The sequence below is a fragment of the Psittacula echo genome (assembly GCF_963264785.1).
Source record: "Psittacula echo genome assembly, chromosome: Z".
Taxonomy (NCBI): domain Eukaryota; kingdom Metazoa; phylum Chordata; class Aves; order Psittaciformes; family Psittacidae; genus Psittacula; species Psittacula echo.
In genome coordinates this window covers 4,513,134-4,528,081 of record NC_137742.1, presented here as the reverse complement: position 1 = coordinate 4,528,081, position 14,948 = coordinate 4,513,134, and the positions used below count along the sequence as shown (strand labels likewise).

Below are 14,948 nucleotides of genomic sequence, written 5' to 3'. Positions count from 1 at the left end.
AAATGAAGGGACGGACAATGTAAGGTGGCCAAAGCATTGTCTTGTAGATGCTTTGATTAGAACTGTGGAATCATTTAGGCTGGAAAAGACCTTTAAGATTATTGACTCCAACCGTTTACCCTATGCTGCCAAATCCACCACTAAACCGTGTCCCAAAGTGCCACATCTGCACATCTTCTAAACACCTCCAGGGATGGGGACTGCACCACTGCCCTGGGCAGCCTGTTCCAGTGCTTGACAACCCTCTAGGGGAAGAAATTGTTCCTCATATCGAGTCTAAACCACACCTGGTGCAGCTTGAGGTCATTTACTGTTGTCCTGTCACTTGGTACTTAGGAAACAAGACCAAAACCCACCTCACAACCTCCTTTCAGGTGGCAGAAGCATTGCAGTATAGTCCCTAAATCCTGGCCAGGGCCGAGAAAAGTCTGAGAAATTCAAGTGTTAAACATGCATCGCAGGGCAGACGAACCTCTGGAAGATCCCACAGTTACAGGGTTGATAATATAAGAACATGTATTTGCACATCTACCCCACCACCACCCAAATCATGTACATGGACTTGGGAAATAGAGACCACACATTACCTCAGAAGAATGTGTCACAGCAAGGATCATTTAGCTTAAGGAATTCGAATAGAAGTAGAGCTACGTATTCAAGGATTCAAGATTCTGCCTTCAAACAGTAGTTTGCAGGATCAATTTGTCACCAAACATGTAAAACAACTTCCTTTGCAGGAGTACCATCCTCGTTGCTGCATGCAGTATCAGTGGTGTCAGCTTAAGAGGGAATGAGCACGGTGCTAATGAAGTCCATGTTGAAGAAAACATGTTGATAAAACCTGCCCTGTGTGGGGAGAGTCTGCTCTGACTTCATGCGTGGCTCCAGCCATGCCCTGCCACCAACTAAAATCATGGAACCACAGCCACAAAATAAAACTTGTTCTGCAATCGCAGCCATAGCTGACACTTAGATCTGACCCTTGTTTTACAGAAGAGTGGTCAATTAATTCACCAGTTTATTCTCAAAGGGCTTTGACAGCCAGGACTTCACTGGCACCGCTCTCTGTGGTGCAGTGTACAACACGGAAGAGGTTTGGCAATAAAGAGAAACATTTCCAATTTGACCCGGCTCTGAGGCAAGATAGTTCAGTTCAGATCATTCCACAAACTACTGAAACCCAGGCAGGGACACCTTCCACTAAACCAGGTTGCGCTCAGCCCTGTCCAGCCTGGCCTTGAGCACTGCCAGGGATGGGATGTGTCTTTTTAGATAGGCACACACCCCCCGATCTAACTGCTTCCAGCAGCAGACAAACAAACACGGAGACAAACATGGCCTAGAGCTGACACCCTCTCTGCCGCTTTAAACCCACTCAGGAAAAGCCCCGAACACAAGACAAAGTGCTGATGAACGCCCCCATGGCGTGTAACAACCCCACAGACTCCTTCCCCCTCTCTAAGCTCACTGGACCACCACAGCTCGGAGGCCGCAGGGCCAGCCCGGACGAGGACCGGAGGAACCTCACCCAGAGCCGATCCCCACCGTCTCCCCACACCTTGGGCCTGCTCTGCAGCACCACCAAGTCGCGGCAACGGCAGATGCAGGCGGAAGTGGGGGGAGATACTGACACCACCCCCACCCGCTCCCTTCCAGTCAGCAGCACGGAAGTGACGTGAAGCTTGGAAGGAAGCAACGCAGAACGCAGCCCTGGGCGGCAGAGCCTGGCCGCTTGGCCTGGCCTGGCCTGGCCTGGCCCGGCCCGGCCTGGGTGAGGCAGGTCTCCTGTCAGGAGGGGAGCGGGCTTGGGGTAGGCTCAGATATGGGCTCAGACATGGGGCGGCTAGGCTCCTTAGTAAGGGCCTGGGGGGAGGTCGGACTACACGGTAGGATCTTGCTGGGAGGCCAGGCCGTTCCGGAAGTGTTTGAGATGAGGATCGGCCCTCCTACAAGCGCCAGTGGAGGAACAGAATCCTTTATAAAGTGCTGTGTGGAAGCCGGGCTCCTCTACAGGAGCCTGCAAGGGAGCTAGGTTCCCCTGCTGAGGACCGGATGGGAGGCCAGGATCATCTCTAGGAACAGGGGAAGAATCCAAACTTCTCTATAAGGGAGTGGCCAGGCTCCCCCTATAAGGACTGGCAGGGAGGCAAGGCTCATCTATGGAAGCCTAGGAGAGGCCAGGTTCCCCTCTACGGACCTGTGGAGTGACCAAGCTGTCATATAATGCCCTGCGGGGGGTAGGGAGGAGCAGGCTGCTCCATAGGAGCCTGGGAGGAGGCCAAGCTCCCCTAAAAGGACTGGCAGGGAGGCAAGGCTCAGCTATAGGAGCCTAGGAGGAGGCCCGGTTCCCCTACAGGGACCTGTAGAGGGGCCAGGCTCTGCTATAATGCCGCAGGGGTGGAGGGGGGTGGAGGGGGGTGGGGAGGCAGGCTCCTTCATAGGAGTCTGGGAGAAGGCCAGGTGGCTCTCTAAGAGTCTGTCGGGAGGACAAGCTGCTGCTAGAGGGAATGCAAGGTGAGAAATCAAGCCCCTGCTACCGAGGATGGGGAGTGTGAGGTCTCTTCTTTCTACTTGTGCCGTAGCAGGACCTGGAAGTGCCACTGGAGTAGGGCAGCCTGTCCTGCACTGCCTGAGGCATCTCCAGCCACAGCGAGGCTCCAGGCTCAGCCTGGGAGACCAGGCGTCACTGACGGATGGATGAGACCCTGCAGAGCCCAGTCCCTCCTTGCAGAAGACATGGAATTTGAGGACCTAATGATCTTGAACAGGTAATGTCCATTCTCTTAGGCCTTGTACTTTTGCCTTGAGAAGACCCTTTGTTATCAACATCATCTGTAATTTATAATACCTGTGGGAAAGGTACATTGTGCGTGGGTCAAGGCAGAGGTGATCCTGACCAGGAGCCCATTGCACGTTATGGAGCTGGTGATCCCCTGAGCAGGCACAGGGCTGGTCTGCACTGTGCAAGCCCTGTGGCTGCAGGAGGAGCTTGGCCATCTCATGGTAACAGGGGGTTTATAGGCAGTGCCATCGTGATACTGACCCTTGTACCAGCTGCCTGGCCCTGCCTGTATCTGGAAATGCAGCAAGTTCTCATGTGAACTTCCTTCATGAATAATGCCGTTTTCTTGTGATGCTTTATGTGTTAGCTCGTAAGACCAAGAAGGAAGAGCTGTAATTTTGCCTGAAGGCAGGGTGCCCAGCATCTGAAGGGACATAAGATTTACATGCTACCTGTATCCCACTTCTTATTCTCTCTTATTAAAGCAGCTGCGGCCTCTGTGTCTGTAGGGGGAAGGCAGGAGCTGTGCAGCTGGTTATCAGAGTCTCTTGTTAGGCCCTTCACTTCTATGGGTGTCTGGGAGGAGGACAGACCCCTCTAGAGAGGCCTGTGAGGAAACTCAGCCTGACTCTAGGGTCCCAGGGGGAGGCTAAAGTCTTGGCGTGTTCTGTCCCAAGCCTGTCCTGCTATTGAGCAAGTAGGAAGTAAAGGCTGAGCAAGGATATGCTCTTGTAGGCTTCCCCTCAGGAGAAGGAACTTGAACATCCTAGGGTGCTTTGAAGGCGTACCAGCCCTAGCCTAGACAAAAAAAGTGAGTATGACATCTTTCAGAAGAAAGATAGCCACCACGCAAGTCTCAAAACTTACTCTTAAAAGATGTATGTGAGAACTAAGACTACAGCAGGGTCCTTCAGCGGAATATTTGTACACTTGGTCTTTCAGAACTGAAAATTGACACCGATTCCTTGGCATGTGCACTTTGCACAGTCCGTTGTAATGCAGCAGGAGAGATCTTTAAGCTCACTGTCATCTTCTCCGCACAAGGAAAGACACGCATTGGCTTAGACATGCACTGAAGTCACGCAGATTCAACTTGAAGAACGCATACATTAGCAGCTCCTGCTGCTCCAGAGTTAGTCACCTGGCACCAGGTTTAAACAGCTGAACTGTGTGCTGGTCCCCTTATCCTCCATCCCTGTGTCATAAGGTACTGAAGAGCTTCTTTAGCAATGCTGCACATGAGGAGATGAGAGAGACCAGCAGCCCTGCAGCACATGAGCTTCTGAATCAAAGCCATGATCATGTACATGGTAACAAAAAAACCAAGAAATTTGAGGAGATACAGACAGAAAATGAGTTTCAGGGCTGCAGCCCAACATTAATAACTAAGTTTATTTCCAGTGGTACATAGTCACAACAAGTCCAAGGGACTTCTTTTCCAGAAGTTAATCAAATGAGGGTGTGCAGAGCCTACCAGGCACGAGCGATACCATGAACCTAAAAATCTGCAAGCCTCTCATTGGAGAGGTGGTTGAAGAGCTGAGCAACTTCTCCAGATCCTCAGCAGCACTGCAGGGTGCAGGTTTGTGGCAGCACAGCCTCTCATTGGGTAGCTGCGCTGTGGACTGCTGCACCAGGCAAGATGCAAATCAGCTTCCAGTATCAGCACTTAAACCTGGAGCACATCTACAGCTAGGCCAGGCACGCAGTGTATTGTTGCTGCTCCTCTAAGTAAGCTCCCTGGAAGACATTGACAAAATTGACCCTAAATTGCAAGTTTAATCACCATTAATGAAGGACATTAGAAACAGGGAAAAGCTTAACCTGAGATCTGAGTGGGATGTATATGCCCTAAACATAAGCCAGTTTCCCAAAGCATTGTGCAGCAGTCCCCTCAGCACGTATGACTTCTTGGTTATCTCCAGCCTCTTCCAGATGGCTGCACATTGGAAGAACTTCAAATCAAAAACTTTTTCTGACACAGATAGCCTCTGCGTCTGGGTCCATCACTTAGATTCCTTTTCTTCCCCCAAGTGTGAAGATGGGATATCTGTCCAAGCAGTTAGCTGATCAAAGGCACAGATTTGTAATAGGCACTTTCTGAATGTGCAAATAATTATCTGAGTCCTCAAATACTTTGCTGAAACGGAGAAGCACTTCAGCTCTGTGTGGCTGCTGTGAGAAATGGTCTCTAGGTAAAAAATTAAGCTCGAGGTCGACACGTCAGTGAAACAGCTCTTTATTAATGTTTTTGCAAAAACAGGTATCCTAGCAAGTAGGCACACACAGCAAAAGCAGAACTATGATTTATATTTCCTATCCCATCCACAAGTTCCCTCCCTTGTTTCCTCATTGGTTGGGTACTCCAAGGTTTACAGCCTATTCAGTGCTTATAATCTATATGCTAACTGTCCCGCCTCTGTTTATACCTCCCCTTACTCAACTTTGTACTCCCTTTCCTCTCACTTGTTAACCACATCATTATTAACCACATAATCCTTTTCTGGTTCCATTTCGTAACTCTGTGGCAGACATGTGGTACCCCAACTTACTGTTTAACCAGCCTGCACTGGCTTAGTTTGTACATGGAGAGTATTCTTTTTAACCTCGGAGTGAATCTTTCGTCTAGAGATGACATTGGCTTTAACCACAGAGTGTGTCTTTTTGAGTTACTAGATCTCAAACCCTTTGTTTCGTTCCCTCAGTAACTTAGCACCAGCCCCAGGATTGAAAACTCTTAATATTGCAAAGCCTTAACATGTCGTGGTTTAAACCCTGTTGTCGAGTTAGCCACACAGTCCACTCCCCGCCAGCCCCACCCTTTCTTCCCCCCCTCCCCTGCTCCCGGAGGGATGGGGAGGAGAATGGAAAGAATGTAACTGCCATGGATTGAGGTAAGAACAGCCCGGTAACTAAGGTATAACACAAACCACTACTGCTGCTACCAATAATAATAATGATAAGGGAAATAACAAGGGAAGAGAATACAATACCACTCGTCAAAAACCTGCCCGACTGAGCAGTGAGCCAGCCCTTCCGGGTAACTCCCAGTTACATCCCGGGCATGATGTGCTGTGGTATGGAATACCTCTTTGGCTAGTTTGGGTCAAGTGTCTTGTCTCTGCTTCCTCCCGGCTTCCCCTCCTCCCTGGCAGAGCATGAGACTCACAATGTCCTTGGTCAGACTAAATATTTGAGCAGTAACTAAAACCATCGGTGTTATCAGTGCTGTTCCCAGGACGAAAGTCAAAAACACAGCGCTGCAGCAGCTACTAAGAAGGAGAAAAATGACTGCTACTGCTGAACCCAGGACAAATCTTGATCTTAAAGCTCTAATATTGGAAAGCCTTAGTATTGCAAAGGCCCATCCCCAGTTATGTGAAAACAACACTGTTTCTCTCACAATTCCCCCTTTCTCTTATTTACACCGGTTTTGGTTTTCGCACTTTCTGTAAAGAATTGCCCTGTATGTCGCTTCCATTCCGAATAACATAGTTTCACATTTTTTATCTAAAGATAGGCTGTTCCTAAAATACTTCTCTTTACTCTATGCCTTGAGGAGTTTGTTTCCCTCTGAAATGCCAGGGTAAATGGAATTGCCAATTGAACAATTGTGCAGGATCTCATCCAGTTTGGAGCATGTGCAGACCTTGGGATTTTTTTTTTCCCACAGTACCAACTTAACTCTGCTCTGGGAATTTTTATCGCTGAGTAGTTTCCTGCATTGTCCTCAGTGAGATCTGCCTGTGGTTTTAATTCTCCTAGAATTCTCCTGGTAGCATTCACAGCCTGTCACGAGAGACAAGCTTTACGGTTACCAGATGCTGCGGAGCAAAATCAGGAGGCACCCTGATGTCTTTGTACCACAGAGCAGGGAATAAGGCTGAAGAGGGACATAACAGGTTTTGTTTTGCCAGGCAGCCTTTTCCTGGTACAGTGTGATTATGTACATCTTTGCTTGTCGGTCTCAAGTCCATCCTAATGGAAAAGGAACTACCTGTGCCACAGGTCGCCCTGAAGCACATGCATAACAATTGCTTCTATTCAAACTGTTCACTGTATATTTGACCCATTCTACCCAGGCATTCGTATTCCTATATCCTGTTTCTATTTCAAACATCTACTTCAAATCTTTAACTGCAATTACATTCACTATCTTAGGATTCTTTGGAGCAGTCCATGTCCCCACTGATGGAGAAATGCTGGTGTCCACAGCCTGGCCATATTTGTTGCTCTTTGGCTCCCAAGCCACTATTCTAAACCTAGCAATTGAATCCCCTCCTGTCACATCTGCCCCCAGGCCATGAACTTGCCTTACTTCCCCACCAGCACTTGCAACAGCAAGTGCTATGCAACCACACTCTAAACCCCCACAGTCAGGTTCCGTGTGACCATTAAACATCATAATTTTACTTTCTAGCGATTTTCCCTAAGCACTGGGTGAGATCCACTCATTAAAGGCAGTTGTAAACCAAACATCACTCCACCCAGGACAAGGTGATTCCCAGTATGGTTGGAGATAATACTCTGGGTATAAATATTTCCCGCAACTTACTGTTTAACCAGCCTGCACTAGTTTAGTTGCATAGGTTGTACGTAGATAGCATTCTTTTTCACCACAGGGTGTGTCTTTCATCTAGAGATGACACTGTCTTTAACCACAGAGCATGTCTTTTTAAGTAAGTATATCTCAAACCATTTCCTTCATTGCCTTAGGAACTTAACCCCAGACCTAGTATTGAAAACCCTTCTTATTGCAAAGCCTTACTATTGATCTTAAAGCTTAATATTGTAAAGCCCCATCCCCAATTATGCGAAAACAACACTGTTTCTCTCACAGCTGGGAGTAGCTGGAAACACCACCACAGTGGCCAGACCAACAGTGTCTTCTGCCTGGAGAACCTACAAACAGGATCAACAGCATCTAGTGATGTAGCTGTCAACTGTGGCATTATCAGGCTCACCTGAAACAGAGAGCACAAAAAAATTAGGTCTGCTTCTGAGAAGTGCTCATTACAAGACCCTACACACGACAGAAACACTGGCCACCTGTGTTAAAGGGATGGGAGGCAGTGGTGGATGAGGCTGCAAGAGATGTCTTGATTCTATGATTCTATGATTTGCTGAACAACCAAAGCATTTTAGCAAGTTCCATCACTAAGTGCCACAGGGAATCATATAGCCCATGGTGCTGAATCAGGGAAAGGCCCAAACTGCAGAGAATGGTGGGATCCCAAGCTTGGGCATCCTTAACCTCCAGAAATGCCTACATACAGGGTTTCGATCAGAATTTCTTATTGAAACCTTATCTCCAAAGTCAGAGTCCAGCTTCCCAGGAGATTTCAGGGGGAACCGGACTTCACCTAAACCGATTCCCGTTAGACAGCTAAAGCTCGTGATCTGATGGGGAAGAGCAAAAGCAGAGTTCTTCTGTGGAGCCAGAAGCAACATAAAGCAAGTAATTCTGGCACACTGGTCGGGGTGGGTAGAGGTGCCCTCCTGCACAGTAGAAAAGACAGAGCTGAGGATCTGCGTGGCTCTGGGACTCCCAATGCCCTGGCTCTGTGCTCCCCAGCTGCACTCCCAGAGCTGGTGGGAAGGCAAGAGGTTAGGCCAGCCTGGGCTTTACGGAGACCTGATACCAAGGCACGTCATGGTGGGCTGACACAAAGCCAGAGGGCATTGCGGAAATAGTTGATCCGCTCACACTCCTGGGTCTCAAAGAACTGAAACGACACAGACAAACCGGCCCTGTAAGAAGATAGCAAGTCTCCTCTATTCTGATCTCTTCTCATCCCACTACAAAGATCTCTGTCCACAGCAAGGAACAGGTGATGTTAGTCTTCTGCACGAAACACGGTAACCATGAGTCATAGAATCATAGAACCAACTAGGTTGGAAAAGACCTCGTCCAGAGAAGAAGTCATCCCTTTACACACCCAGGTACTTCAAAGATGAGTGTTTAGGTCAGGAAAGTCTGCAGGACCGATGTGGAAGAGGTCACTCAGCACACCACTACCTCTGCGGAGACGAAGCCAGCTTCCTGAAGGCACTGCATGTTCCCTAGGTACCCCATGGTCCTGCAGTCCCAGCTGACTTCTCTCCCACAACTATGGAGCAATAAAAAAGCATTGGGGATCTATGAAAGCAAAGTGTCTTGACTGGTTTGTCTTCTCTCTCTTTCCTGCCCATCCCTTTTGCAAGCAGCTTTAAGCCCATATCTTTTGAAATGTGCTGTCTGGTATAGCTCAATTTCATGAGCCTGAAAGACGTCCTTTCATCCCACATGTACATATGCACTTGTTATCACTTACTGTTTGCAAGCTTGCAGCAGACATGGGATAAAACCGCAACCTCTGCAGTTCCTGTCCATAGAATAAGAGAATCATAGAATAGTTAGTGTTGGAAAGTACCTTAAGATCATCTAGTTCCAACCCTCCTGCCATGGGCAGGGACACCTCACACTAAACCATGCCACCCAAGACTGCGTCCAGCCTGGCCTTGAACGCTGCCAGGGATGGAGCATTCACAACTTCCTTGGGCAACCCATTCCAGTGCCTCACCACCTTCACAGTAGAGAAATTCTTCCTTGTATCTAACCTAAACTTCTCCTGTGTAAGTTTGAAGCCATTACCCCTTGTCCTTTCACTACAGTCCCTAATGAAGAGTCCCTCCCCAGCATCCTTGTAGGCCCTTTTCAGATACTGGAAGCTGCTAGGAGGCCTCCACGCAGCCTTCTCTTCTCCAGAATGAACAGCTGCAACTTTCTCAGCCTGTCCTCCTATGGGAGGTGCTCCAGCCTCCTTGTCATCCTCATGGTCCTCCTCTGGACTAGCCCCAACAGCTCCACGTCCTTTTTATGATGAGGACAACAGAACTGTATGCAGTACTCCAAGTGAGGTCTCACGAGAGCATGGTAGAGGAGCCGGATCACCTCCTTCGACCCTTGGTTACGCATCACAGACAGATAATGAGACACGTGTCAGCAGCAGAGCAGCATTTTGGTCCTCTCGCCACCAACTCTGGACTTCCCTAGCACTTGCTGGAAGTCCTGTTCAGATCATTTTGCTATGTGACAGTCTGCTTTAGACTGATACATCCACTCAGAGGGGTTCCCATGCTACCATGTGAGATACATGGTGAAGGGCTGCTGGCACACTGGCTTCATGTGGAGACTGCTTCAGCCAGCTTGCATCCCAGTGTGCCAGCACCTTCCACTGCAAACTCATTTAAAGTCCTTCACAGTTTCAGAGTCTGCTAGGTGGTGTCGTGGCTGTAGGACACACTGGCCTTAAGTCACTGAGTACCCAGGGATGACCACGGATATTCAGGATAATGGCCACACCAAACGCACAAGCAGGTTAATGGGGAAAAAAGGTCACTACTTTGATTCTGTTAATTTGAAAAGGTAGTGGAAGGAAAAATAAGACCAAAAAAAATAGTGGAAACCTTGAAGTGCTGGAACCTTAAATGCAGAAGGCAAGCTGAAGACACACACCGGGTTAGCTGCAACACATCCTGCTGCATCACTGCCAGGGCAGCACAGAGAAGGCAGATCTGTGCCATCCCGGACCCCTGCAGCCAGGAGTGGACGTCAAGAGGACCACACTGCTATGTGAAAGCTTTTGGGGGCTTTTACCTCACAAGCTTTGACATGCTCTTTCTGCCATTCTTCCCGGATCTTCTCCAGTGTGGTAACGCTCTGCTGGTAACTCCTGCCTTTGAGAGAAATCACACTCTCATCTGATTAACACTGATTAAAAAGACCCTTTGCTGGAAGGCAGTACATGAAACCTGAATTGACAGGGACATCAGGGAGAAAGCAGCAGTAATGTGTGGGCTCAGCTATGGATGTGCACTGCAAAGAAGTGCAGAGCTGCGCAGCAAGATGGAGGGTCATGCCACAGGGAAATGGTGGGAACAACCTTGGTAGGGCTATGCAGGCTTCTGCACTTCTGCTATGTTGGGCATGAGCTCCTGAGGAGCCAGCCCTGACGCAGGAGCTGGAGCTCACTCAAGAGCCATGCCATGACTTCACACCCCCTGCCCCAGGAAACACTCCCCTCATCCTTCAAATCCTGCCTTTCCACACTCACCAGAGTCCTCTGGTGTTGATTTCATTTGAGCCAGCTTGAGGAACAGCTGCCAAAACTGGGAAAGAGAAGAAAGCTAGAGGAGATATGACCTTCATCGCCAATGGTATTGAAGCTGAACTAGAGAACATTGCCAGCCCTTCCATCTCACCCCCAAACCCAGAGCTGGGAGAAGAGTTATGGAGCAGGACAGCTCCAAGAACATACACCCTTCCTCCTCCTGCCCCATGGCCACCCATCTCTCTATACCTTCTCCTGCTGCTTCTGTGTAACCACGTTTGTGTTGTGGGGTACGGCTTGTTCCGCCTCATCCTTATGTCTGCAGCAGTGCTCATAAAAGCGCTTGGCCTAGGAGAGCCAACAAACAGGACAGGAGCGTGTTAGCAGGCAATGAGTTGCTAATACAGCTCATGCAGGTAGCTCTGGAGGAAAACAGCCTCCAAGTGAAGAGGTGGCCACAGGGTGCCTGCAGAGCAGGGGACAGCACACAAGGCCCCCAGTGCCCTCCTGCTTGAGTAAAACTGACCTCACAAGACAAGCTGCTCTTCATTTGGCATGAAAAGCTCATAGCAATCGAGTCCTTGACATCTAAATCACTCTTGTCCAACCATGCAAGGCTGCTACCAGCCATGTCCCTGGTGTACTCTTCAGTTTTTCAGAGCACACTATGCAGACTTACAAGTGACGGTCTTCCTCTGCTGCAGCTCTTGATGTAGTGTCTGCAGGAGTTGCAGCAGAGGAAGACCCTCATATTTAAGACTGCGCCAGCACTCTGCGTGTGTGTTAGCAGTGTTAAACCATATAGCAAGAAAGAGCAGCATGTTTGCTTTACCTCCATGGTCTTGTCGTACTGCAGATTCCTGGTTTTGTGAATCGCCTCCATTATCAGCTGTATCTGTGAAGACAACAGAGCCAGTGTCAACACATCAGTGACCATCAAAGCTCCACGATGGACTATGTGGCTTAGGAGAGGAAGAGGCACAGGCCAACTCAGATGGCCGTAAGGACCTATGTCCACCTAAAGCATCTTCACAAAACCCACCTTTTATACTTCTAGCTAAGCCTCCACCTGTCTATGCAAAGGAACTGTATGAATGAAATCCACCAATATATAGTACTGTATCATCTCCATATAATCTAGGAAAATTGGGAAGCCCACTCCCTTCTGCTAGGTCCAAACTTCCAGCAGTTTTCCCTCATCTTCCAGATAAAGGAATCTCAAGTCAGAAGAGGTTAAAAGGCTTGCCAACTTTAGAAAACCCTATGGACATCATGCAACATTCTATATATGAGATATATGCATATATGCTTTAAGACCATTCGTGGTTGAGGCTGGTGTCTCTGGAGCTGAGCCCCTGCGATAGCTGGCCCCAAAAGACACCCAAAGGAGAAGATGTGGCGGTCAGAAGAAGGAAGTCAGAGGTTCAGCAGCAGAGTTGCTGCACATAGGAAGGAGCTCAGGACTTCCCAGCAGCGGCAGGCATCCTTGAAGCAGTGGCCCCTTCCAGCAGGGGCCTGGGGCATGGTGGGAAGCACGAGCCAGGATCCATCACCAAGGATGGTGATGGATCGACACCCTGACCTTCTTCTGATTCAGTTTTTGCTTTTCCCTGAATTCCTTCATTTTCTTTGCTTCTTTTCAAAGGGTTTGTGAAAGCTAGATCTGACCTTGTCCCACACTGTCTATCTCTGCAAAGAAAAGAAAGTTTCCTATATATAGAGAGATTTATATATACGAATATAAATGTATGCATATATATATATACATACACACATACATGAAAAGACTCCGTTGCTCAAATAACTCTTGTAGCTGACATCAAAGTGATCCCATAGCACGCCTCCATTTCCAGAAACATAAAAAAGCAGCAGGACTTCTGAAGCGGCATCCAAGCAGCATTGCCTATGTGAGGGTCAGTCCTGCTGGGGGCCACCTTTCACTGTAAAAAATCTAGTATCAAGAAGTTCTTCAAGCAAGCACAGTCACATCTGCCCCTCACCCCGATGAATTCAGCCGGGTTTCAACACACAGCAACCTGAAGCAAAGAGTTGCCCCAGGTTAGCAGACAGTCAAGCTGGGGCACAGAAAAACTGATGCTAAAAAACCCTCAGCTCACCCTGCTGAAAGTGAGTGGCCGTACCACAGAACAGCATCCCAGGAAGATCACTGAGGGAAAAATGAGAAGTGTAGTTCACAATTCAAGCCCCAGAGCTGTTTCAAACCCACAGCTATGAATAGCCAGCTGCTTCAACAGCAGAGCCATGCTGGGGAGGTTCACCAAGGGTCAGGGCAGCAGACAAATGTGGCTGCGGCAGAGAGTGGACTCAGCACAGGAGAGCAGAGTGCCAGCCCTCGGGGTAGGGATGCTGCCCACCATGTGTACATGGAAATGAAGGGACGGACAATGTAAGGTGGCCAAAGCATTGTCTTGTAGATGCTTTGATTAGAACTGTGGAATCATTTAGGCTGGAAAAGACCTTTAAGATTATTGACTCCAACCGTTTACCCTGTGCTGCCAAATCCACCACTAAACCGTGTCCCAAAGTGCCACATCTGCACATCTTCTAAACACCTCCAGGGATGGGGACTGCACCACTGCCCTGGGCAGCCTGTTCCAGTGCTTGACAACCCTCTAGGGGAAGAAATTGTTCCTCATATCGAGTCTAAACCACACCTGGTGCAGCTTGAGGTCATTTACTGTTGTCCTGTCACTTGGTACTTAGGAAACAAGACCAAAACCCACCTCACAACCTCCTTTCAGGTGGCAGAAGCATTGCAGTATAGTCCCTAAATCCTGGCCAGGGCCGAGAAAAGTCTGAGAAATTCAAGTGTTAAACATGCATCGCAGGGCAGACAAACCTCTGGAAGATCCCACAGTTACAGGGTTGATAATATAAGAACATGTATTTGCACATCTACCCCACCACCACCCAAATCATGTACATGGACTTGGGAAATAGAGACCACAAAATACCTCAGAAGAATGTGTCACAGCAAGGATCATTTAGCTTAAGGAATTCGAATAGAAGTAGAGCTACGTATTCAAGGATTCAAGATTCTGCCTTCAAACAGTAGTTTGCAGGATCAATTTGTCACCAAACATGTAAAACATCTTCCTTTGCAGGAGTACCATCCTCGTTGCTGCATGCAGTATCAGTGGTGTCAGCTTAAGAGGGAATGAGCACAGTGCTAATGAAGTCCATGTTGAAGAAAAGATAAAACCTGCCCTGTGTGGGGAGAGTCTGCTCTGACTTCATGCGTGGCTCCAGCCATGCCCTGCCACCAACCAAAATCATGGAACCACAGCCACAAAATAAAACTTGTTCTGCAATCGCAGCCATAGCTGACACTTAGATCTGACCCTTGTTTTACAGAAGAGTGGTCAATTAATTCACCAGTTTATTCTCAAAGGGCTTTGACAGCCAGGACTTCACTGGCACCGCTCTCTGTGGTGCAGTGTACAACACGGAAGAGGTTTGGCAATAAAGAGAAACATTTCCAATTTGACCCGGCTCTGAGGCAAGATAGTTCAGTTCAGATCATTCCACAAACTACTGAAACCCAGGCAGGGACACCTTCCACTAAACCAGGTTGCGCTCAGCCCTGTCCAGCCTGGCCTTGAACACTGCCAGGGATGGGATGTGTCTTTTTAGATAGGCACACACCCCCCGATCTAACTGCTTCCAGCAGCAGACAAACAAACACGGAGACAAACATGGCCTAGAGCTGACACCCTCTCTGCCGCTTTAAACCCACTCAGGAAAAGCCCCGAACACAAGACAAACTGCTGATGAACGCCCCCATGGCGTGTAACAACCCCACAGACTCCTTCCCCCTCTCTAAGCTCACTGGACCACCACAGCCCGGAGGCCGCAGGGCCAGCCCGGACAAGGACCGGAGGAACCTCACCCAGAGCCGATCCCCACCGTCTCCCCACACCTTGGGCCTGCTCTGCAGCACCACCAAGTCGCGGCAACGGCAGATGCAGGCGGAAGTGGGGGGAGATACTGACACCACCCCCACCCGCTCCCTTCCAGTCAGCAGCACGGAAGTGACGTGAAGCTTGGAAGGA

The 14,948-nt window shown here is 48.9% G+C and overlaps 1 protein-coding gene and 1 long non-coding RNA gene across 7 annotated transcripts; one reads left to right on the top strand and one right to left on the bottom strand.

The window, feature by feature from the left end:
* Positions 1–1,670: 1,670 nt before the first annotated feature.
* LOC308231364 lies at positions 1,671–7,757 on the top strand. Of its 2 annotated transcripts, none has more exons than XR_013958662.1 (3): positions 1,671–1,771; positions 2,583–2,768; positions 7,623–7,757. It is a non-coding gene; the product is annotated as an uncharacterized lncRNA (long non-coding RNA). The 2 variants fall into 2 exon arrangements; XR_013958663.1 differs by having other exon boundaries at positions 1,693–1,810.
* LOC308231356 (proline-serine-threonine phosphatase-interacting protein 2-like) lies at positions 2,779–14,857 on the bottom strand. Of its 5 annotated transcripts, none has more exons than XM_080636664.1 (8): positions 14,786–14,857; positions 13,851–14,042; positions 11,708–11,770; positions 11,125–11,223; positions 10,879–10,933; positions 10,422–10,501; positions 9,097–9,147; positions 2,779–7,746 (listed from the first exon to the last, which is right to left on the bottom strand). In XM_080636664.1, exons 2-8 carry the CDS (start codon positions 13,878–13,880, stop codon positions 7,534–7,536), a joined length of 591 nt encoding a protein of 196 aa, XP_080492790.1. In that variant the 5' UTR covers positions 13,881–14,042; positions 14,786–14,857; the 3' UTR covers positions 2,779–7,533. The 5 variants fall into 5 exon arrangements, with proteins under 5 accessions (XP_080492790.1, XP_080492792.1, XP_080492793.1 ...); XM_080636666.1 differs by adding an exon at positions 12,654–12,911 and having other exon boundaries at positions 12,993–14,796; XM_080636667.1 differs by adding an exon at positions 12,654–12,815 and having other exon boundaries at positions 13,851–14,796.
* Between the last annotated feature and the right edge of the window lie 91 nt (positions 14,858–14,948).